The 21,623-nt window shown below is 39.2% G+C and overlaps 1 protein-coding gene across 1 annotated transcript in view; it reads left to right on the forward strand.

The window, feature by feature from the left end:
- LOC146713299 (Fc receptor-like protein 5) overlaps positions 1–21,171 on the forward strand; it is a 60,729-nt gene extending 39,558 nt beyond the window's left edge. The window contains exons 8-9 of the mRNA XM_085446730.1: positions 20,877–20,992; positions 21,101–21,171. Coding sequence (XP_085302856.1) covers positions 20,877–20,992; positions 21,101–21,157 — 173 coding nt within the window. The 3' untranslated portion in view covers positions 21,158–21,171. The remainder of the gene's footprint in view (positions 1–20,876; positions 20,993–21,100) is intronic.
- Positions 21,172–21,623: the final 452 nt, after the last annotated feature.

Below are 21,623 nucleotides of genomic sequence, written 5' to 3' on the forward strand. Positions count from 1 at the left end.
GACACCAGCGTGCTGAGCAAAAAAAGCAATGAACATTATTGTCTGGAGTCACACCCACGATGTGACCACCATCTCAGCCCACAACACCTACAGTCAGTTTGGATTTCTGGACTCATGTGGGTTCTCATCACCATTCTGTTTTGACTCTTTTAATCCGGGTGACATTGATGGGTAAGAGGGTGTCCCCACAGCATAAATCACCACACTGCCTGTTAGAGCAGGGCGATATGGCCAAAAATATTTATCACGATATATATTTGAAAATTTGCGATAACGATATAACTGACGATATAATTGATGCGAGACAAAATACAACTCCACAACATTACTAGCGCAAAAAGACAACCTTCCATTTATTTTCACTTAAACAAGAAGCTGGTTTTTATGTACATTAAAAGCTTTATAAAAATGTAACAGTGCAAATGCAAATTCCTTGCTGAAAGTTTAACCAAAAGGCATTTCCAGTAGAAATGGGCTGACATATCCTGAGCATAACCATGTATAATATCCACTGAAGTTAAAAAGAGGTGCTTTGCAGTGCAGTGTGCAGTACGTATTTTTCGGACCATAAGGTGCACGGGATTATAAGGCACATTAAGCGAAACAAAGCAGTCAGATAAATCAAACTTTATTAAACTCATTCTTCTTGCTTCCTCCACTTCTGTACCATTGATTCATTAATGTTGAATTCTCTGGCAGCTGCATGTTGTTGCAGTATATAACCTCGTATTGTGGATGGATTATCTCAGTTGTTCTCCTGACTGAAGTTTGGTCCGTTTACAGCATCCTGCCATGCGATTGCATTTGTCTCTAACTATCAGGAACGTTAACTTTTATAAGTGGAAAAGTGTTAGTGTTCGTCCTCCAGCTTCACTGTGTTTATGTTATGCTAATGTAGCTGTGTCGCTAGCGATCACGTAGCACATCATTATATAGCAGCTAGCCCAACTTCAGTAACCCTACAAACGTCACTGCTGTTTAGTTTCCTGTCTTCATTTATGTTGGAAGTGATAGCAGAGCTGTACGTTTGAATTTTTTCAGAAATCTCTCAGTCAGAACATGCTATATCATGCTTAGGTAACTAGCGAAACTAGCGAGCTAACTTCCGCTAGCTTCCTGCTAACTTCTAACTCCGTTAAATGTAATAACTTTTGTTTTCATGGATGCCTGGAAGTTAAACTTCATAGTTACACCTGGTAAAGCAGCAATGCTGATAATTTTATTAAAGATGAAAGAATTTAGACAGTTTTTAACTCTCAGTGATGCTGCAGTGTTGTTTGACCTGAAGCATACAGAGTTTAGGACCCAGATTACTCCCAGATTTAAGAGCCTCTTAGTCCGACAAATACGACAATAACAACGGCCGCTTACATGTTCTGCAAAAAAAATGTGCTTTGTCGTGTATCTGACGGACAAACACCAAACCAGTTCCACATCACTGAAGTTGCACCATTTTTACAAACCAATTCTGGTTCATCTGATTCACTCAACAATCGGCCATGTTCGTATGAAAACAAAGGCACTGCGCATGCGCGTTTTACTCATATTCTATCGCGATATTTCATTTTCCTATCGTTGCCCAACATTATACCGGTATTACCGTGAATGGTATAATATGGCCCAGCCCTAGTAGGAAGTATTGGTAGTGGAAATAAATCAGGATGGGTGCAAGAAACAGATTTCCTCATCTTTCTGAATCACTTTGCAAACCACACCAAGGTAAGCCATGATAAAAAGTAATGGAATTGCGATGCTGGTGAACAACTACATTTTTTCAGCTTCATTGTTATGTTCAAAATTGGTGCAAGAGTTGTAGGTTACAATGCCCACTGAGCCAATGAGGCCAAACTCAAGGAAGACCAACCAAAATTAATGAAATATTCAGTTGCAGAAAATTCCATAATTTGTCTTTTTTTGGGGGTTGGAATATGTTCAAAAGCTAGATTTCTGCATTCTGTCACACACACACATAGCTGCATAAATGGATGTAAGTGCATTCATGTGTTGAATAAACAAAGATTACATGTTAATATTTTGTTAGTACCCTTATTTCATTGTGTTACATTTCACCCCAGGATATGTTACAACTAACCCAGACTATGGGGTTAATTGTAACATTTCAGTCTTTGTGTTTGAGACCATACCATGCAATGGGTAATTGTGCTTATTTTGATATTTAAAGTTCTAATTAGCTGATTTATATAAAGCAGTAAAATGATGTGATCCTGATTTTCACTAAAATGTATACAAATTTATGCTGGAGCATGAACAGAGATACACATCACCTTTATAGCATGGGTGCACAGACAGACCCCAGATGGTGCTCAAACACCTGCCTGTTTGGAATCTTATTTATTTAGGACAGTGCATGTTAATGAAAATAAATGTAAAGAAAAAATTACATGAATGTAAACATACCAGATTATAGCCAAGGGCTAATTTCCATCTGTTGTCCTTAAGAATAAAAAGTAGACATAATAATTCATAAAAATTCATCATTCATTCATAATAAAAACTCCATCACCAAACTTACACATACACACCATTCTGTTCCCAAATAAAACATTAAAACTATACAACTCATACATGATCACACACTTGATTTGTCCATAACCAGTTTTTAACCTTTGCCTTAAACAAGTTGAATGTCGAGCATTCTCTTATGGGTTGAGGAAGACTGTTCCACAGATGGCCACCCTGGACAGAAAGGACGTTCTGCCCAAATGCTGTCCGTCTGTGGGGTATAAACAAGTCTCCTCGGATTGTAGCTCGAGTGGTCCTGTCTGAGCTTTCTTTATTCCTAATGAACTGCTTTAGTGGTGGTGGAGCAAGGGAGTGTAGGACTTTACAGGGAGTGCAGAATTATTAGGCAAATGAGTATTTTGTCCACATCATCCTCTTCATGCATGTTGTCTTACTCCAAGCTGTATAGGCTCAAAAGTCTACTACCAATTAAGCATATTAGGTGATGTGCATCTCTGTAATTAGAAGGGGTGTGGTCTAATGCCATCAACACCCTATATCAGGTGTGCATAATTATTAGGCAACGTCCTTTCCTTTGGCAAAATGGGTCAAAAGAAGGACTTGACAGGCTCAGAAAAGTCAAAAATAGTGAGATATCTTGCAGAGGGATGCAGCAGTCTCAAAATTGCAAAGCTTCTGAAGCGTGATCATCGAACAATCAAGCGTTTCATTCAAAATAGTCAACAGGGTCGCAAGAAGCGTGTGGAAAAACCAAGGCGCAAAATAACTGCCCATGAACTGAGAAAAGTCAAGCGTGCAGCTGCCAAGATGCCACTTGCCACCAGTTTGGCCATATTTCAGAGCTCCAACATCACTGGAGTGCCCAAAAGCACAAGGTGTGCAATACTCAGAGACATGGCCAAGGTAAGAAAGGCTGAAAGACGACCACCACTGAACAAGACACAAGCTGAAACGTCAAGACTGGGCCAAGAAATATCTCAAGACTGATTTTTCTAAGGTTTTATGGACTGATGAAATGAGAGTGAGTCTTGATGGGCCATGTTACAGGAAAAATGATTCTATGTTTCTTTACCTTCTTTTAAATGTACAAAGATGCCCTTTGTTCATTGTTTGGATGCCCTTTGTCTATGGTTAGATTAGTTTAGAATTATCCTTTTAGACTTTCTCAGCAAAGACATACTGTTTTGGGACATATTGTTTTAGATTGTTTTATCTCTCACAGCTTTCTCCCAGCTCTCTGCTGACGAGACTAGCGCCACATATGGAGTTGTTTATTTTATCTGTTTTGTATTTTCTTATCCTGTTCTCACTGTGTTTCCTATAAAAAAGTGCCAAGCCTCTGTACACGTTGTGAGTTGTTCTGAACAGCTTACCCGTGTGCACGTTAAAGCATAAAAAGTGATCTTGTCTCATTGTGTCTTTATTTCTCCTGGGTCTTTTACAGAGTTTTCCCCCAACATTTCTTGGTCCTTCGGAGCCGGAGCGCCTCCATCGTGTCCCATCTCCGTGACCAGTCCACGTTGTTCGTCTGTCGACAGCTCACACACCAGGTGTGTGATAAAAGTCCAGGAGCGTTTAAATTCGGGTCTTGGCCAACGTCTTAGAAAGCGACCCACGGTGGTGGGACCCGATCGAGGTGGACCAGACCCGGCGACACTGACCAGGTAGATACAGACACACTGACACAATTTTGCGTAAAAGCGTATTTTAAATTCAGGGAATTTAAAATAAATTCAGGGAATTTAAAATAGCGGAAGTAGCTCGTCGACTGGTAGCTTGGAGCTCGTCGACTGGAAGCTCCCCACTTCTGTGGGTTAGGTTTGGAGCTCTGGGTAGCTCCCCCAGCTGGGTCTAGACAGGGTCTAGGGAATAAGTAGCTCGTCTACAGAAAGACTGGCAGCTCCCCTTATGATAAGGGTTCCGATCGCGCGAATAGGTGTGAATGTGAATGTGTGTGTGTGTATTGTTTTAATTAACGGAGCAAGCTGAATTTTCACGGTCCAATAAGAGACTGAGCTGCTCCTACTGTGTTTTTCTTTTACTGCTATTCACTGACGTGCTGGTGAGTTGAGAGAACGGTCGAGTTCCGTCTCGTAAAGTTCACACCGCTTTTGGAAATAGTCCGAAAGTAGAAGGGCGTGTGAGCAACCACTCTCGTCTCTAATACCAGCGAAGGTGATAGCAGCTGTATCGTGTATATATTACTTAATAAACAAAAATAAGTAAATACATAAATAAGATGGGTAATCAAGCAAGTGAAATTAAAACTCACTCCTGCTGACGAGCAGTGGTGAGAAAAGAAAAGTCCAGACGCCGGACAAAAACAGTGTCTGTAAACTGAGAGATTTAAGAAAACAAAATATAAACAGTCAGAAGAATAGAACTCAACTGCCAGTTTAGTAAAACCAGAAGACGAGACACTGCAGTTCCCACAACCCTTTTAGTAAACCATCACTCATTCCTGCAGCCACATCTGCAGCAACACCCATATCAGGAAGAACATAATAATCCCTTATTAAGTGAAAACTAGAGATCAAAGTAGTTTGAAGTAGTTTAAAAGGGTTGAAAACAGACCCCACTGAGTAGATATAAATATAAAAAGTACGAAATAAAGATAAACAAAGGGAAAATTACAGTAGAAATGATCTTTAGAGTATTTGAAATTAATAATAGCAAGGATAACAACCTGTAAAGTGATATTATCAATGAAGCACAGTTGGCATGATGACCATGCCCACAATGTATAAAATGAATATAAAGCAAATAATTCACACGAAAATATTTTAATAAAATAAATAAGGTATATTAAGGCTGTGTCATTGTTCAGCCAAGGACAGTGTGTGAAAAGGTAACTGTCTCCACCTTGGGAAAAGGATGATTCTGCAGGTCATCTGAAGCCCTTGATGGATACAAAATAAAATATAAATAATATATTATAATAGACCTGCCTGGTCCGCCATGCAACAGAGAGAACAAATGTGACCGCAGATTGGATGAATTCTAAATTATCTGTTTGCTGAATAAGATGATCCTAACTATCAAATTGGCTCAGGAGTAGTATAGTGGTACACACTGATAAAATATAATATGCTATTACTGTTATATAAGACAAAGGATAATATTAACAATGACATAATATTAATATGAAGAGGCACCTTAATCGGTGATGTGAGGTGGATAATTGTTAAGCAGTAGTCTGCATCAAGCTTAAGGTTTGCTGAAACTCAGTGTAATGACATGTGAGATGAAGACAATACAGAGAATAACTAAACTAATGAAGTGCATAGAGGCACTTGACCAGCTTGAAACCTATCATCCTAGAATGACACATTGCTGAGATATAGAGCACACCTATAATAACAACCAATAAGCAAAACCCTGTAGACAACAGCTAAAACTACAGGATTGAGAAGCTGAATTAAATATGTAGACACTGCTAAGCTGATGAGCATGTTCCACATTTTCTTTTCTTTTTATTTATTTGTTTCTTTTAGAGCAGAAGCTGCTGTAACACACCCAAAGAAAGACTCTAGGTTTGACCAACCGTCTCAGTCGTGGGCAAAAAGATGACAGTCAATAAAATTCTAAAAGATAATTTATTGACGAAAAATATATCAAGAGATAAAAGATAAAACAGTCCAGTGTCCCACTTATGAATTGTATAAAAACACACAGTCCCAAGGCCAGAGCCAGCTATGCCACACAGCCAAGTTGCACTCCACATGTTGCCTTTAACAGGGTTAGAAGTTGTCCTTGGAGACCCACCACCCTGCAAGCATATAGTCAGTGGTCACTCAAGCCTCTGCAACCCAGCTGCCTTCAGGCTGTGGCATATAATAGGCCCTGGACTGTAGGGCTGCTCAATTAATCGAATTTTAATCACGATTACGATCTGGGCTTTCAACGATCATTAAAAATGACTGAGCCGATTATTAGCCCCTCCCCCATGCTTTACTCTCGCGCTGCTCCGTGTGGCAAATCGAGCGCACCTCTCTGCATTTCGAACACACATCACAACAATTAAGAGGACTCGAGGGAAGCTCGGAAAGCTAAGCAGAAGTTATTTGGAGAGGAGAGTGGCTGCCGTTGGTTGAAAACAGAGGTAAAAAACAAAAACTTCAGTGGTGTGGAAACATTATGGGTTCTCAGAGTCTTTGCTACAGTGTCGTAGTTGCACCACAGAGCAACACTGCAAAGTTCACTAAACATAGATGTTTACATTTTTCATTTATTTTTTATATTGCAAACATTTGCACTGTTATCAGTATTTGCACACTATTTCATATTATTTTTTAAAGTCATTATTCAATACATTGTTATTGTTAACCCTTTAAAGGCGGTCAGAGGAGCACGCTCCGTTTTGTGTAACTATTTTTAAATCCCTGTAGAACCTGAACCACGTAAGCTAGCGCAATAATTTTTTTTTTTGCATATGAAACTTACATCTTATGTCATCAGCTTGTCCTCAGTCACGGTTTCCTTCCACATAAAGCTTTGCAAAAATTGCATAAAAAGCCTTGCAGGAACAAAAACATAATATTCCAGATCCGATCAGCTGTTCGTAACACTTCCCACATTGAAACAGAGGTCAGTGCGAACTATCGCATGTCCGCCATTTCCTGCCCGAAACAGGAAGTGACGTCATTTTCGCGGAAAAGTTTGTAGTTTTTTACTTGTAGGCCTTAAAAGCCTATTCTGGTGTTTTTAGAAGTCATGTTTGACTTTTCTGAATAGTTTCTGGGATGCTTAGAACTCGAATTGCACTGCTGGAAATAGTTTATTTTGATGCACATGCGGTTTTCTTTGCAAATTTGCATCATAGGATAGTTTTTTTGTTTTTCCTGCAGTATATAAAAATTGCTGTATCTCCAAAATAAAACTATGAAGACACTCAAAATAAATTTACTGTTGTTGTAAACTATTTTTTGCAACTTCTTTGTATTTGAAGTTTTGAGGGATAAGCCTCTTAAATTTCTCCAAGTAGAAATATATGTAAAAAAAACAAACTATTTTCAATTTTTTTTTTGTAGTTTATTGCACTTTTTTGCAATTAATGTAGTTACTATGGACTTAATGCATACATATTATTAAAATATGGGCTATAACAGTTGTATTGATGTATAGCAACTTGAAATGCTCCCACAAATGGCACTACAACATGTAAAAAAATAATATAAGCTCTGGCGGACTTGGTTCTATGGTAGGTCTTAAAGGGTTAAATAAATATCGTCAAATAATCGAGATCTCAATTTCAGTGAAAATAATCGTGATTATCATTTTTGCCATAATCGAGCAGCCCTACTGGACTGCACAGAGAGACAAAACGACACACTTAATATAAAATTCATAGCGCAAAACCCATCCATCCCAAACATATCTGATTTCATCACATTATATACCTGCACAGAGAGACAAAATGACACAGCAGTGGTTGTAGTGTGGGCTATAAGTAGACCAGTGTATCAGTGCAATCAAGTACACCTGCCTCTAATTAGTCCAGCCATTGGCTCACCAAAAATGTGACACACACACAAAACCACTCCCAACCCAGTGCAACTTCACACAATAATATGGAGCTGAATTAACACAGGCACATTAGTCTACCATGTTACAAGCTGCATGCTATTAAAAGCCAACATATGCAGACTTCTGCCTTGTTCGGGTGGCAGCATTTTTCTTTTTCTTGTGTCCTGACACGTTTATGTTTTTGTTTGATTATTTTGTTGGTTTTGGAAACGAATTTAAACGAACTTGTGACAATACTTGAGAATCACAGTGACACATAGTGATTAGGCATATGATTGAAAAATGCCCAGGTTTAGAGCTGTGAGCTATGAGCTGTGAGCAATGCAAAGTTAAATATATATATTTGTATAAATGGATAACAACCCTAACTTGAAAGTTTGAAATGTGTGAGATCCATGAATTGTTTGAAGAACTAGAAATTATCTAAAAATGCCTTAAGTGAAAATGTAGAGTTGCATCTATTCTCCCAAACCAAAAAAAAAAAAAAAAGAAAAAAGGAGAAGAAGCATTCTGTAACTTAGAAATAAGGCTGACGTGTTGACAACAGACTAAAACACTAATTCGCAGGTGGCTATCAGGAACAGAGAGGCGAGCAAAGTCACAAACACCAAGGTTGCAGACAGCCACGCAGAAACAGCAGATAACATAGAGACAACGCCTGCTAGAACCGTGGAGAGGAAGGTCACTTCACACGAGATTGTAGGAGTAGGCCACAGAGAAATAATGCAAAACAGTTTTGAGGCAGCCACTTAAGAACTTACAGTTTTCAAAGGACAAATTAGTTGTAAAGTCAGCCTCAGGCCACACAACTGTAGAACAATTAACTGCCCCTTTAGACCTAGTATATACAGCAAGTGGCCGCAGGTGCTTTATTAAATGCATATATGACCCGTCGTGTCCAGTAAATTTGCTAGGTAGAGACGCTCTGACAAAACTTAAGATAGCAGTCATGCCATTCTTTTCTGGTATTACACCTGAGTGCATGCTAAATGACACCCGCCACATCCACTTTCCAGAAACCGACCGAGTATTACAACATTCTGAGATTTAAACAAACTCCAGGCCCAGATCCACCTTATGATCAGCAAGTGTGGAAGCTAGGAGAACAGCATTTGACCTTACAGCACAGGCCTAAATTGTGTAGGTTACGCAGTAACCACAGATAGTAAAATAATAGAAGCAAAACCACTTTCTTCTTCATATTCTGCACAGAGCGCTGAGCTGTCAGCTGTGATTTGCGCATGTGAAATACACAAAGATAAACAAATAACCATTTATATAGACAGCCAGTATGTTTTCTCTGCTGTGCATCATTTTGCAAAAAATCTGGAAAACCAGAGGAATGATTACACCAACCGGAAAACCAGTTCAGCATGCCAACCTCTTACAACGCCTCTTTCATTGCTACAGGCAATAACTTTGCTGACAGAGCAGCAAAACAGGTGGCACAAAAGACAAACATCACATTGATGGCAGTAAACACACATCAGATTCCACTGGATGTGTTGAAAAATGAACAAAAAGCAGCAAGCACAGCAGAGCAGGCAAAATGGCTAAAACACGGTGCAGTTCTGACAAATGACTTAATGTGTTATGGCAAGCCAGTGTTGCCAAAATTCCTCCACAAAATGGCGGCATTAGTGACGTTTTCCCACACCACCTTATCTTTTTCACACAATCCATATGGACTTTATTGAGCTAAAGGAATGCCAAGGGTAAAAATACGCCCTAGTGGTTATAGATGTATTCTCAAAGTGGCCAGAAATCTACCCAGTGAAAAAGGCAGATATAATTTCAGTAGCAAAATGTCTAAGTTGTTGGAAAATAAAGAGATGATTGTAAATGACGAAGAACGTAATGATGTCTATCAAGTGTCTTGCAGATCACAGCCCGGTGACTGGGTTCTGATCAAAGTGCTCCAAAGGAAAAACTGGAGCTTGCAAAATAGCGGAACGACCATCTTGCATCCATCAGAGCCAGTAAGTGAAGCCATCTAAACACAGCTTACAGCAGGCTTGCCCACTTGTTGTGATCTCGCCCGGTGGAGGGGTCAGCTTTCCTGGCCGGGGGGTCTACTCGCGACAGGAGGGTGTGTCCCGTCGTCATGAGGTGGTGGCTCTTAATAACTGCAGCGGCCCTGACCATGGCCGGGCTCCTCATCTTTGCTTCCGTGAGGGACAACAAGTCACGCAATATGAAGAAAAGGCAGACACTGTATGACAAAGGAAAGTACACCAAGTTTCCCCATGGCTATGCCACTAATTTCTGGTGGCAGTTTATGAACACTACAGCTTACTGGAATAATAAAACTGACTGCTATGCAAATACATATACACTTTCTGCCCACCGAGGAACGAGAGGAAGTGTATGGACTGTTCACTCAACGAAACCTGTGCCAGTAACGCGACACTGATGAGCCTCAACTGTCGCTCCAACTACAGCTACCGAATGATACTACAAACAAAGACTCAGTACCAGACAGGATGTGCACCAAGCAGTAAAGGAACCAGAGTTTCGCATCTGAGGAGGAGTGAAATTCTTACAGAGCTTGATCCCCGGCATTGGAGTTGCCGAGGTGCGGGATCACGTGGAAATCAACCGATATGCTCTGCTACGACACATCAACTTAACTAAGGCCCTGGGAATGGCCTTAGCAGGAGAACAGAAGGCCATCAGAACGATGGTGTTGCAGAACAGACTGACACTAGACCTGCTAACAGCATCACAAGGAGGAGTTTGCAAGCTCATAGGTGAGACATGTTGCACTTTTATCCCTGATGGATACGAAGCTGGAGGAGACATTTATGAAGCTTTGCGGAATTTGTCCATTCTGCAAAAATATGTCACTGACCACACATCTGGAGCAGCTACAGCACAAGGCTGGCTAGACTGGCTGGACTGGCTGTTCGGCGGTTCATGGCTGGCTGCTGTAGCAAAGCCGTTTGTCCTTCTAGGTCTCATCATGATAGCACTGCTCATATTAGTGTTGTGTGTGTTGCCATGTCTAAGAGTAATGATTTCAAAGATGATAACAACTACAATGACTGCTTATGTTGCCGTGCCTCAAGAAGACCACCATCCCGTTGCAATTCTGTTAGAGGAGAACTTGTAATAACTGCTAATGAATGACGTGGTGATTAAAAATGACTTGTCAAGTGATCATGCACTGATTAACACATTAGTAGGTTATGCAGGTTTTAAATATAAGGTTTCCATCCTTTTATTTTTTGCCATTTTAAATATGAAGTTTTCATCCTTTTATTTGTTGTAGTTTTCATTTTAAATATGAAGTTTTCATCATTTTACATATAAAGTTTTCATTTTAAGGTTTGCATCATTTTAAATATAAGGTTTTCATCCTTTTATTTGTTGTATTTTTTGAAGTTTTCATTTTAAATATTAGGTTTTCATCATTTTTAAATACAAAGTTTTCATTTTAGTTTTCATCCTTTTATTTTTTGTAGATTTCGTTTTAAAATATAAGGTTTTTATCCTTTATTTTGTAGTTTAGTTTTCTTATTTTCTCTTGTTTATTACTATGATTTTCTTTGTTCTTTTTATTATTTTATTTTGTTTTATTCTTTAGACCAAATTACTTCCATTTCTGCTATGCTGACATTTTGAAAATTAAAAAATTGATTAAGATACTTAATAAATAACCTTCACAGACAATTGTTGTATACATTTAAAATAAGTTAAAACAGGAGGGAATGTTACAGGAAAAATGATTCTATGTTTCTTTACCTTCTTTTAAATGTACAAAGATGCCCTTTGTTCATTGTTTGGATGCCCTTTGTCTATGGTTAGATTAGTTTAGAATTATCCTTTTAGACTTTCTCAGCAAAGACATACTGTTTTGGGACATATTGTTTTAGATTGTTTTATCTCTCACAGCTTTCTCCCAGCTCTCTGCTGACGAGACTAGCGCCACATATGGAGTTGTTTATTTTATCTGTTTTGTATTTTCTTATCCCGTTCTCACTGTGTTTCCTATAAAAAAGTGCCAAGCCTCTGTACACGTTGTGAGTTGTTCTGAACAGCTTACCCGTGTGCACGTTAAAGCATAAAAAGTGATCTTGTCTCATTGTGTCTTTATTTCTCCTGGGTCTTTTACAGAGTTTTCCCCCAACAGGCCAGATGGATGGGCCCGTGGCTGGATTGGTAAAGGGCAGAGAGCTCCAGTCCGACTCAGACGCCAACAAGGTGGAGTACTGGTTTGGGCTGGTATCATCAAAGATGCGCTTGTGGGGCCTTTTCGGGTTGAGGATGGAGTCAAGCTCAACTCCCAGTCCTACTGCCAGTTTCTGGAAGACACCTTCTTCAAGCAGTGGTACAGGAAGAAGTCTGCATCCTTCAAGAAAAACATGATTTTCATGCAGGACAATGCTCCATCACACGCGTCCAAGTACTCCACAGCGTGGCTGGCAAGAAAGGGTATAAAAGAAGAAAAACTAATGACATGGCCTCCTTGTTCACCTGATCTGAACCCCATTGAGAACCTGTGGTCCATCATCAAATGTGAGATTTACAAGGAGGGAAAACAGTACACCTCTCTGAACAGTGTCTGGGAGGCTGTGGTTGCTGCTGCACGCAATGTTGATGGTGAACAGATCAAAACACTGACAGAATCCATGGATGGCAGGCTTTTGAGTGTCCTTGCAAAGAAAGGTGGCTATATTGGTCGCTGATTTGTTTTTGAATGTCAGAAATGTATATTTGTGAATGTGGATATGTTATATTGGTTTCACTGGTAAAAATAAATAATTGAAATGGGTATATATTTGTTTTTTGTTAGGTTGCCTAATAATTATGCACACTAATAGTCACCTGCACACACAGATATCCCCCTAAAATAGCTAAAACTAAAAACAAACTAAAAACTACTTCCAAAAACATTCAACTTTGATATTAATGAGTTTTTTGGGTTCATTGAGAACATGGTTGTTGTTCAATAATAAAATTATTCCTCAAAAATACAACTTGCCTAATAATTCTGCACTCCCTGTATATATTAAACACACTCTTTTAAGTTTCACTAAGTTATTGAAGTTCAGCAATTTATGTTTTTTTAACACATGACAGTGGTGGTGCACAGACAGACCCCAGATGGTGCTCAAACACCTGCCTGTTTGGAATCTTACTGGATAAGCAGCCATATTTTATTTATACTTGATAATTATGATGTCACTTCACACATGGTCAATCGGAATCTGTTCCCAGATAAAAACATATAATGATCATCAAATGAATGAAATGACTGAAATATTCCCAGCATTCAATCAGTCAATCCAATACAGGTGGAAAAATGCAAGTTCAAACCAACCTGAACACTTGAAGTCATCTCCAAGTGTCAGTCCAGACACTCCATCTTTATCATCTTTTAAACCTTAAACACTGGCCTGCCCATTATTTTGACATGCACGGTATTGTTTTCAATTTGTGGGACAATGCCAACAAAATTGCACCACATTACAACATACTCTTTTGCGTTTCCTGTCTTATACAGCATATGAAGTATATTCTTTTAAATGTACTGACAGCCTCCTCCAGCTTTCCACACAGAAATAGTGTATCGTCAGTGTGAAGTGATAATTCCGTGAAAATCTGTTGATTATTGACTTTGGAATCAGGGAGTAAAAAATGTGTATGTAATGTATGAAACTTAATTGTTTTATAAACACGTCTGTGCTGGTCTTTAGGCTTGACTTTGTTAAAGCTTAATCTTAAATTTTACTCGCGCACACCAGCGGCGCCCCTGATCCTAATCAGGTGAAACTTCCTCATGGACTCCGCCATTACACGAAGTGAAAATGAAACTAAACTTTGATCGTGGCTCTTCTTATAGCGAGCTAACATACATTTTTTTAATTCTAAGTTCCTCTCCCGTCATTACCTGCTCACGTACATGTACTCTGCATTGATACACTGACTCAAACAACTAGAAACAGCAACAGCGGATAACTTCGCTCTAACGCGAAATCTGAGTAAATTCATTTCATAAATCCGCAAAATTACTTCCTTTGAGCATTTCTATGCTCCTCATCTCGATGATCAGACAGATTTATTCCCACAGGTACAAAAGGCTTACCTGCACAGTCCAGACGTCCCAGAAAACTGGAGAAGAGAAACACAAATAACGCTGATTTTAACATCTGTCACGTTCTTTTCTACTAAGATTCACTTGTTGGCAGTTTCTTGGTCAAACATCAGAGCTTGTTTAAAAGTAGCAGGTTTAACTAAGAAAGTTTTGTCACGTAGTTTCGCTTTTCGTAAAGGACGAATTATGACTGATATGTGAAAAAGAAGTCACGCGATTTACATGAACCAGCGTATGGAAAACCCGGAAATAGTGATGTGACGTTCTGTATCGACGCTTCGAAGCGTGTGTCGAGTAATGGAGGGGGCGTTTCCGCGAGGCTTGCTTCATTTATGGGAGGAGCTGAAGCGTCCGAAGCCTCGCTGCCCGGCTGTACCACGTGACTGGTTCAGGAAGCGGTTCGAACTTTGCCGCGAGCTATGACAGCGATATAAACCCCTCAGACTTCATTCAAAATGAGGGCGTTTGATGGAGAGTTGCGGTTAGTGAGAGTTAGAGACAGTTTGGAGAGAGTTAGAGACAGTTTAGGAAAAAAAAATCGCCTACGACCTGCCACAGTGGAGAAACTGTTTTTTTTAAATAAAAACCAATGATGTGTCCCCTAAACACTAATCACTGTCCTTGCTCAATGTTACAAAAGCACAACCACTGTCCACACCTCACCTCACAGTATATGATCATTTCCATTTTAGGCATTTCCAAATAATCATGTTCCATACTGCCAGTATAAATATACACAGTATACTGCATCACTACAATATAGATGTTTTACACACTCCTTTTGTTGTTGACATTTACAGGCTGTGTGCAAAATGCCACACTCTTCAAATTCATGCCAACTAATATTTTTACGTCCAGTAGGTGTCCTCCTAGAGCAAATGAAGCTTCAAGAAGCTTCGCGTTGGGGTGAACCAATTGGATGAAAAGCTTCAGTGCTTCATGAGGCTTCATCTGCCCATCACTACCCGGAAACACGTCTCCATCAAAATAAAAGCATGTTTCCACGAATTTATTAATTTTACAATAAAAATATGTACTATCAAAATTATCCACTCATTAATTTATTCTTTTCTAGACCATAATTAAGTTAGTAATTTGATAATTTAACCACTAGCACTTTATATAGCCTCTGTAGGAATTATATCTCACTTATCTTAACTGCACTACTGTATAGCTCTGTGTAAATAATCATTCTGTACATTCGATAATTTTTAATCCTACAGCTGTTTTCAACTTGCATAGTTCCCATTTCTATATAGCTGTATATCTCAGATTTCTGTAAAGTTATTTATTTCATATTCTGTATAGTTTTTCATATTTATATCCTGTTCATAGCCTGTACATAGCTTGTACTCACTACAGCCTGTACATACTTATAGTTATAGAATATTCACAACATACTTCATACCGTGTACATTATAACATAATAGACCCATTTCTGCAATATACTTACATATCTATATTATTGCTAATATATATTGTAATATATCTATATCACTAAGCACTTCATGATGGATGCAAACTGCATTTCGTTGCCCTGTACCTGTGCATGTGCAATGACAATAAAGTTGAATTCTATTCTATTCTATTCTATTCTATTCTATTCTATTCTATAAATAATAATAATAATAAAGCAAAATGAATTATTAACCCGATAATAAATATTTAAATTTAAAAAGGGATTTCCAGAAAGAAAACAAAATTAACCACTCAGTTAATTTTGTTTTATTCACAACTGAGAAAAAAAATAGATAAAAAAATCATGAAAATGCAAAAATTCAAATTAGGAATATAGAGTTTGCTGTTATAGTTATTTTGTTCATTTTGTTTTGTGTTATTTTATTGTATCAGAAAGCAACAATTAATGTATTGATAGCAATTCAGTGGTTTGATCACTACTTGTCATTGCACTACTTGTCTGGAAACAACTGTAATTTCCACATTTGGGCTTAATTCTCAAAATAACATTAAGAGCTTTACATTAAGTAATTTTTTACTTTAAGCCTGAAATTTCGACTTTATTCTCAAAATGATCAGAAATGTTTTTTTTACTGTGGCCCTAATACTCTTTCATACAGAGCTGTGGTTGTAAGCAGTAAAAGATAGAGAGAAGTTTGCTCTTCTCAGTATATTTGTGTAAATATCAAACTACACATTTCTACACCTTCACACCCAAATTCTATTCAACAAGTTATCACATTCTGCAACATATTTATTTTTTTACCAGTTCTAACTGGGAACCTGCTGGATATTTAGAGGTAAAGCCGTTTTCTTTTAAAAAGCACCTTTGCTGGCTGTAACTCCCAGTTTTACCAGTAGATGGCAGCAGTCTGTACATATGACTCAATGGTATTTCAAGCGGTACTGACAGTTTCCCAGGCAGCAGAGCAATGAAGAAAAATATAATGGTTTCCTAAATTAAAAAAAAATCAAATTTTCCATCTGACACCTTTGTGAAAGCTACAGAACCAGATGAGGAAACAAAACAGTGACATTAATAAGGAACAGAAAAAACTGCAAAGTCTTTTTATTAGATTCTCTTAAGTGTAGGTGGATTACTTATATTTACACAATACACATTAAAAATTTCTCTGCTCTGAGGTGGGAGACCAAAGGCAAGCAGGTGGACGTCAGTGGTTGGACTGGTGGACTACTTCAGTGAAGAGTAGACAACATCTGGCTCTGGTTTAAAGTCTGAACACAAGCACACACAGCTCAATCAACAGGAAACATGATTACAAGCTTTGTAGTTCAATCAAGACCTCCAGTCTCCACCTCTCTGCATCACACACAGTGCCAGTTCAGACATTACTGGGAATGACCTCAGTAGAGTGCTCCCCTTAAATGGCTGTGGTTGCATTTTATTTCATTCTGTCCAGAAAGGCTAAGAAACACACTGCCAATGGATGATGCAGTTAAAGGGCGTGGGCCACTCAAGGCACCTGGTGTGGAAACATAGATCACACCTGCAGAGCCTGCCAAGGCCACGGTAATCCCGATATTACTAAGGCAGACAATCCCCAACCCCCCCCCCCCCCCCCCCCCCCCCCCCCCACTGAGGAGTTGGTTGAAAGTTACCCCCTTATGATCAGTGATAGGTCTGAGAGAATGAGAATCATGTGAGCATTACAATCAGAGGAGCACTGACATCATAGAGACTGGTATGAATAATGACCAGTCTGCAGGTGTTTTTGACATAAATCAGAAAAATGAAACAACTCATGAATCTGTGTGTGAGGATCTTTGTGAGAATGACAATATGTTTGATAAAGATTTATTGAAATTGTCCCAGAAGAAGAAGAGCTCTGAACCTGCCATACTAACACAGCAGTACTAAAGCTTTAAAAGCCAAGAGAGGAAACAAAGCAGGAGTGAGCAGTATGGCATCTGAAGGTGATTTGTCTCTGAACCAGGAACAGCAAAATCTGTACTCTGCTGCTGAAATCAGAAGGTTCTTACAGACGACAAAGGCCTCAGGCTGGTAAAAGTGGAGGACTACTTCCAGACCTGAAGGAGTTGATTGAGTCGTCTCAGGTTTTGACAAAAAGAAAATCTGGAAATTTGGTTGATGGTGTGTTAACAGATCAAGACATGTATGTCCCTGTTTTTTTCTCCATCTCTCCTTGTTTAAATGTGAATTTGAAATAGGCACTTTAAATTTAAGCAATGCTAGAGAAAAGAAAAGAGCTGCTTTTTTCAAGCTTGTGTATTTAAAGGAGTTAGATATAATGTCAGTTCAAGAAACAGTGAGAGTGACTGGAGGAAGGGCTGTGGGCTTGAGGTCATTTTTAGTCACAAGTGGAGCTTTAGTGGAGGGGTGGGGATCTGTAAGATTTTTTTCCTCTTTCATGCAAAGCATTTATTGAAAGTTAAAGCCAAATATGAAAATGTGAATTTTGCTTTTCTCGATATATATATACTCCAACCAAAGGGGTGGATAGAATGTTTTTTTTAAATATATATATGTATATATATATATATATACATATATATATATATATATATGTCCAGTGTGACACTGTTAAGATTGTAGTGATGATGAGTATTTGTTTTTATGTGGGGATTTTCACTTGCACTGAAAACCCATTACCCACAGGCTCAGATAGCTGACTGCAGCTGTGGACCTGTTAGATGTCTGAAGGGGCTTCCACCAGAAATCATAGACGCTTGGAGTCAATCTAAGGACAATCATTTGTCTTTGGCAAGATTGGATCGCATATATTCATATGTGGATTTTGTTTGGGACAAGTTGCACTGGATTCCTCAAAGTGTCCTTTTTCTCTCTAGCAAGGAAGGCCTGGTCCATTTAGCCAGTAGAGGTGCTGCTTTTCGTTTTCAGTTAGTCCAGAGGCTGCTTACAGGACCCTCAGATCTTGTGTTTTTTTTCCCATGTGGTCTCTGCTGAGAAAGGGAAGGCAACACCAGGCTGACTCTCTGAACCGCTTGCTGGATTGTCCAAACTGGGGGAGGACTACCTAATCAGACAGCTCCACAAGTGCTTTCACTGAGTGGTGGAGCTTGGTGGACCTCAGCTAGATAATCCTGATGGATTTGCTGCTCAGCTCGGAATTAACTCTATTTGAGTTGTTGGTCAGTTAAGTGTTAAGACTAATATTATTCTCCACTCAAGAAATTGGGATACATGATGCTCTGTGTAAGTCTGCATAATAAAGGGGGGACAGCATTGCTAATTAGCTGGCATCCATGTTAGTATGTAAAGTGCAATGTCTCCCTCTAGTGGTCATATATAAACCATGTGTGAGGATGGTGTTAATGTAAAATGTGAATCATAGTGTTCCAGTCAGTCATCAGTGTGTCTCTGCACAGCTGTAATTAAAATGTGTTCAGAGGGCCTCAGTGTCTGAATGGTTCCAGTTCAGCTCCATAACAGCAGCGTCCCTGGTTTGATTCCTGTGTTTCAGCTCATATCTGCGTCTCTCACTGAGGGGGGCGTCCACTACATGGACATGGATTTGTTCATCAACCAAACTATAGATCACTAGCATCAAAAGATAGTGAGTTTTTCAAATGTCTTTTCAGTGAACAGACAGATGTCTGTGGGCATTACAGCTTCAACTTTTTAAGACAAAAGATCTTGTAATGTTTTTCTAGTTATATTTTTTTAAATAGTTTTATCATTTTACTCAAAAACAAAAACTGAGTTCCCCAATTCTACGTTTGAACCAGTATTAAAGCTGGTGCTCAGAGGAAGAGGGCGGGCTTTACTTGGTGTCAGTGACAGAAATGAAGAAAAGCTGAAATGAGTGAGAAGGATGATGAAGGAAACATCTGTGCTGTGTCTGCTCTGTAAGTAGAATCTCTGTGTTTGTTTGCATTCTTGTACTTTGACTGTCTGCTCTCCTGATAACTGATGATGGAGGAGAAGACATGAAAAACAAATCAGGCTGAATTCAAGTTCAAACACCACGAGGACCAACTGCAGGTCTGAACTGACTCTTTATCTTTGCTCAGGAGTCGAGGAAACACAGCAGGCAGTGAAAAGATCAAATCATTCACTCGTTATATCAATACAATGGACACATTAGTCTATTGTGTTATTTCAAAGTAGTGGATATTTTGTATTTTCTCACAGCGTATTTATATAATCACAACGATAACCTCAAGAGCTGTTTCCCAGATAAAAACTGAGACAGAGGGGATTGAAGAATCCAAATTGTCTGGATATTTGTATATTTGTTAGTATGATTACTGATTACTGTGTTTGTTGCCCAAATATTATTGAAATATGTTGCTGACATCAGATTGAAAAAAAGCAGAGAAGCAGATTTGTCAGCTGTTTGTGTGGAGTTGTTCTTTATGTTCACCTCAAACCAACCTGAGTTTAATTTCTCTTTAGTTCTGATCTCACTGCTGAGCTGCACAACAAACCAAGGTCAGTAACCTTCTTCTGTCACAGTTTAAACCTGATAAATGCTCAGTGATATGACCTGTTTGGGTTCATGTTTCAGAGTGTAAATTAAAAAGATCGTCACTTTTTCATTGTAACCCTCACAGCTCGTCTGACTGTGAGTCCCAGCAGCTCTCAGTTCTTTGAAGGAGACTTTGTGTCTCTGAGCTGTGAGGAGGACGACAGCTCTGCTGGATGGACTCTGAGGAGAAACACAAGCAAAGACACCAGAGCTGAGTGTGAGGAGTGTGGAAAACCAGCTGGTTCTTCCTGTAACGTCAGTGGCTTCCACAAATTAGACAGTGGAGTTTACTGGTGTGAGTCCAGAGAGGGTCCCATCAGTAACATGGTTAACCTGACAGTCGCTGGTAAGCTGAGTGTGTGGAGTTAGTGTTGATGAAGCTGTGTGTAAATGGATGAAATGCTGTAGTTTGTCTCTGTGTTGAGGTGGATCAGTGATCCTGCAGAGTCCTGTCCTCCCTGTGATGGAGGGAGATGACGTCACTCTGCTCTGTAAAACAAAGACCACTCCCTCCAACCTCCCAGCTGCTTTCTATAAAGATGGCTCCCTCATCAGGAAGCAGCCTACAGGTCACATGACCATCCAGCATGTTTCCAGGTCTGATGAAGGCCTCTACAAGTGTGACATCAGCGGTCATGGAGAGTCTCCATCCAGCTGGATCACTGTCACAGGTGAGGAGCTTCACTCTGATTTCACCTCTTATTTCATCCACATATTCACCTGATCAGGTGGGATTCTCTCTGCAGGTACACTTACAACCACACCCACACCAACCACCTCAGCTCCCCGTCTTCCTCAGTACTGTTCCCTCACTCCTCCTCCCTCCAGTTTGTATTCAGTGGTACTCCACCTGGTGGTGTTCTGTCCATACTTCATCTCCACTCTCCTGATGGTGTCTTTATATCGACGCAGAGCCAAAGGTAACACTCTGAATCATTCTCTAATCAATCAATATGCTGATCGTCTTTTTATCTGAACTTTTCCTGTGTTAGCAGCTGTTATAATTTTCTAACATTTACAGGAAACTACATGCATGTCTGTGGTAAAGATCCCACCCAACCAGGCTGAGCAGGGATTGGATAATGTCAATGAAGATGTCACTATAGAGCATCACTTCTGAAGCAGAGCTCATCAGCTTCATATTGATAAAACCTTATTCCTGCTGTGAGGAGGATATACACCATGTGCTGCCTATGTATCACTGTAGTTCTGTGCAATAAGTAATGTACAAGGCAGTTAGTTTACTTCTAAACCAAACCTGCAGTTGTTTTCAGATCATATTGGAAAAGATAACACATTTTCTGAGCAACTATCGTACCCTTTGACTGCAGATTTATTTATTTCTCATTTTAGGAAGACATTCTTTGTTTGCTGTCTCAGTGTCTCACTCATGTCTGAATAATGAGCTTCAGATTAAAATATTTTAAAGGGAGACTGTTAGCAGGGCCACATAAAGACTCCTTTTTAAACTTGAATGCTGTGCCATGTGCATGAAAGATAACACGTACAATATAAAACTGATTTCATTAAAGAACCACTTAAAGAAAATGTTCTTTATTGGTGGTTACAGGTTGGTAGAGAGAATT

This window comes from Copadichromis virginalis, linkage group LG3 (assembly GCF_057382275.1).
Source record: "Copadichromis virginalis isolate Kocher_CV1m ecotype Utaka linkage group LG3, C_Virginalis_male_GT1.1, whole genome shotgun sequence".
In the NCBI taxonomy this organism is placed as follows: Eukaryota; Metazoa; Chordata; class Actinopteri; order Cichliformes; family Cichlidae; genus Copadichromis; species Copadichromis virginalis.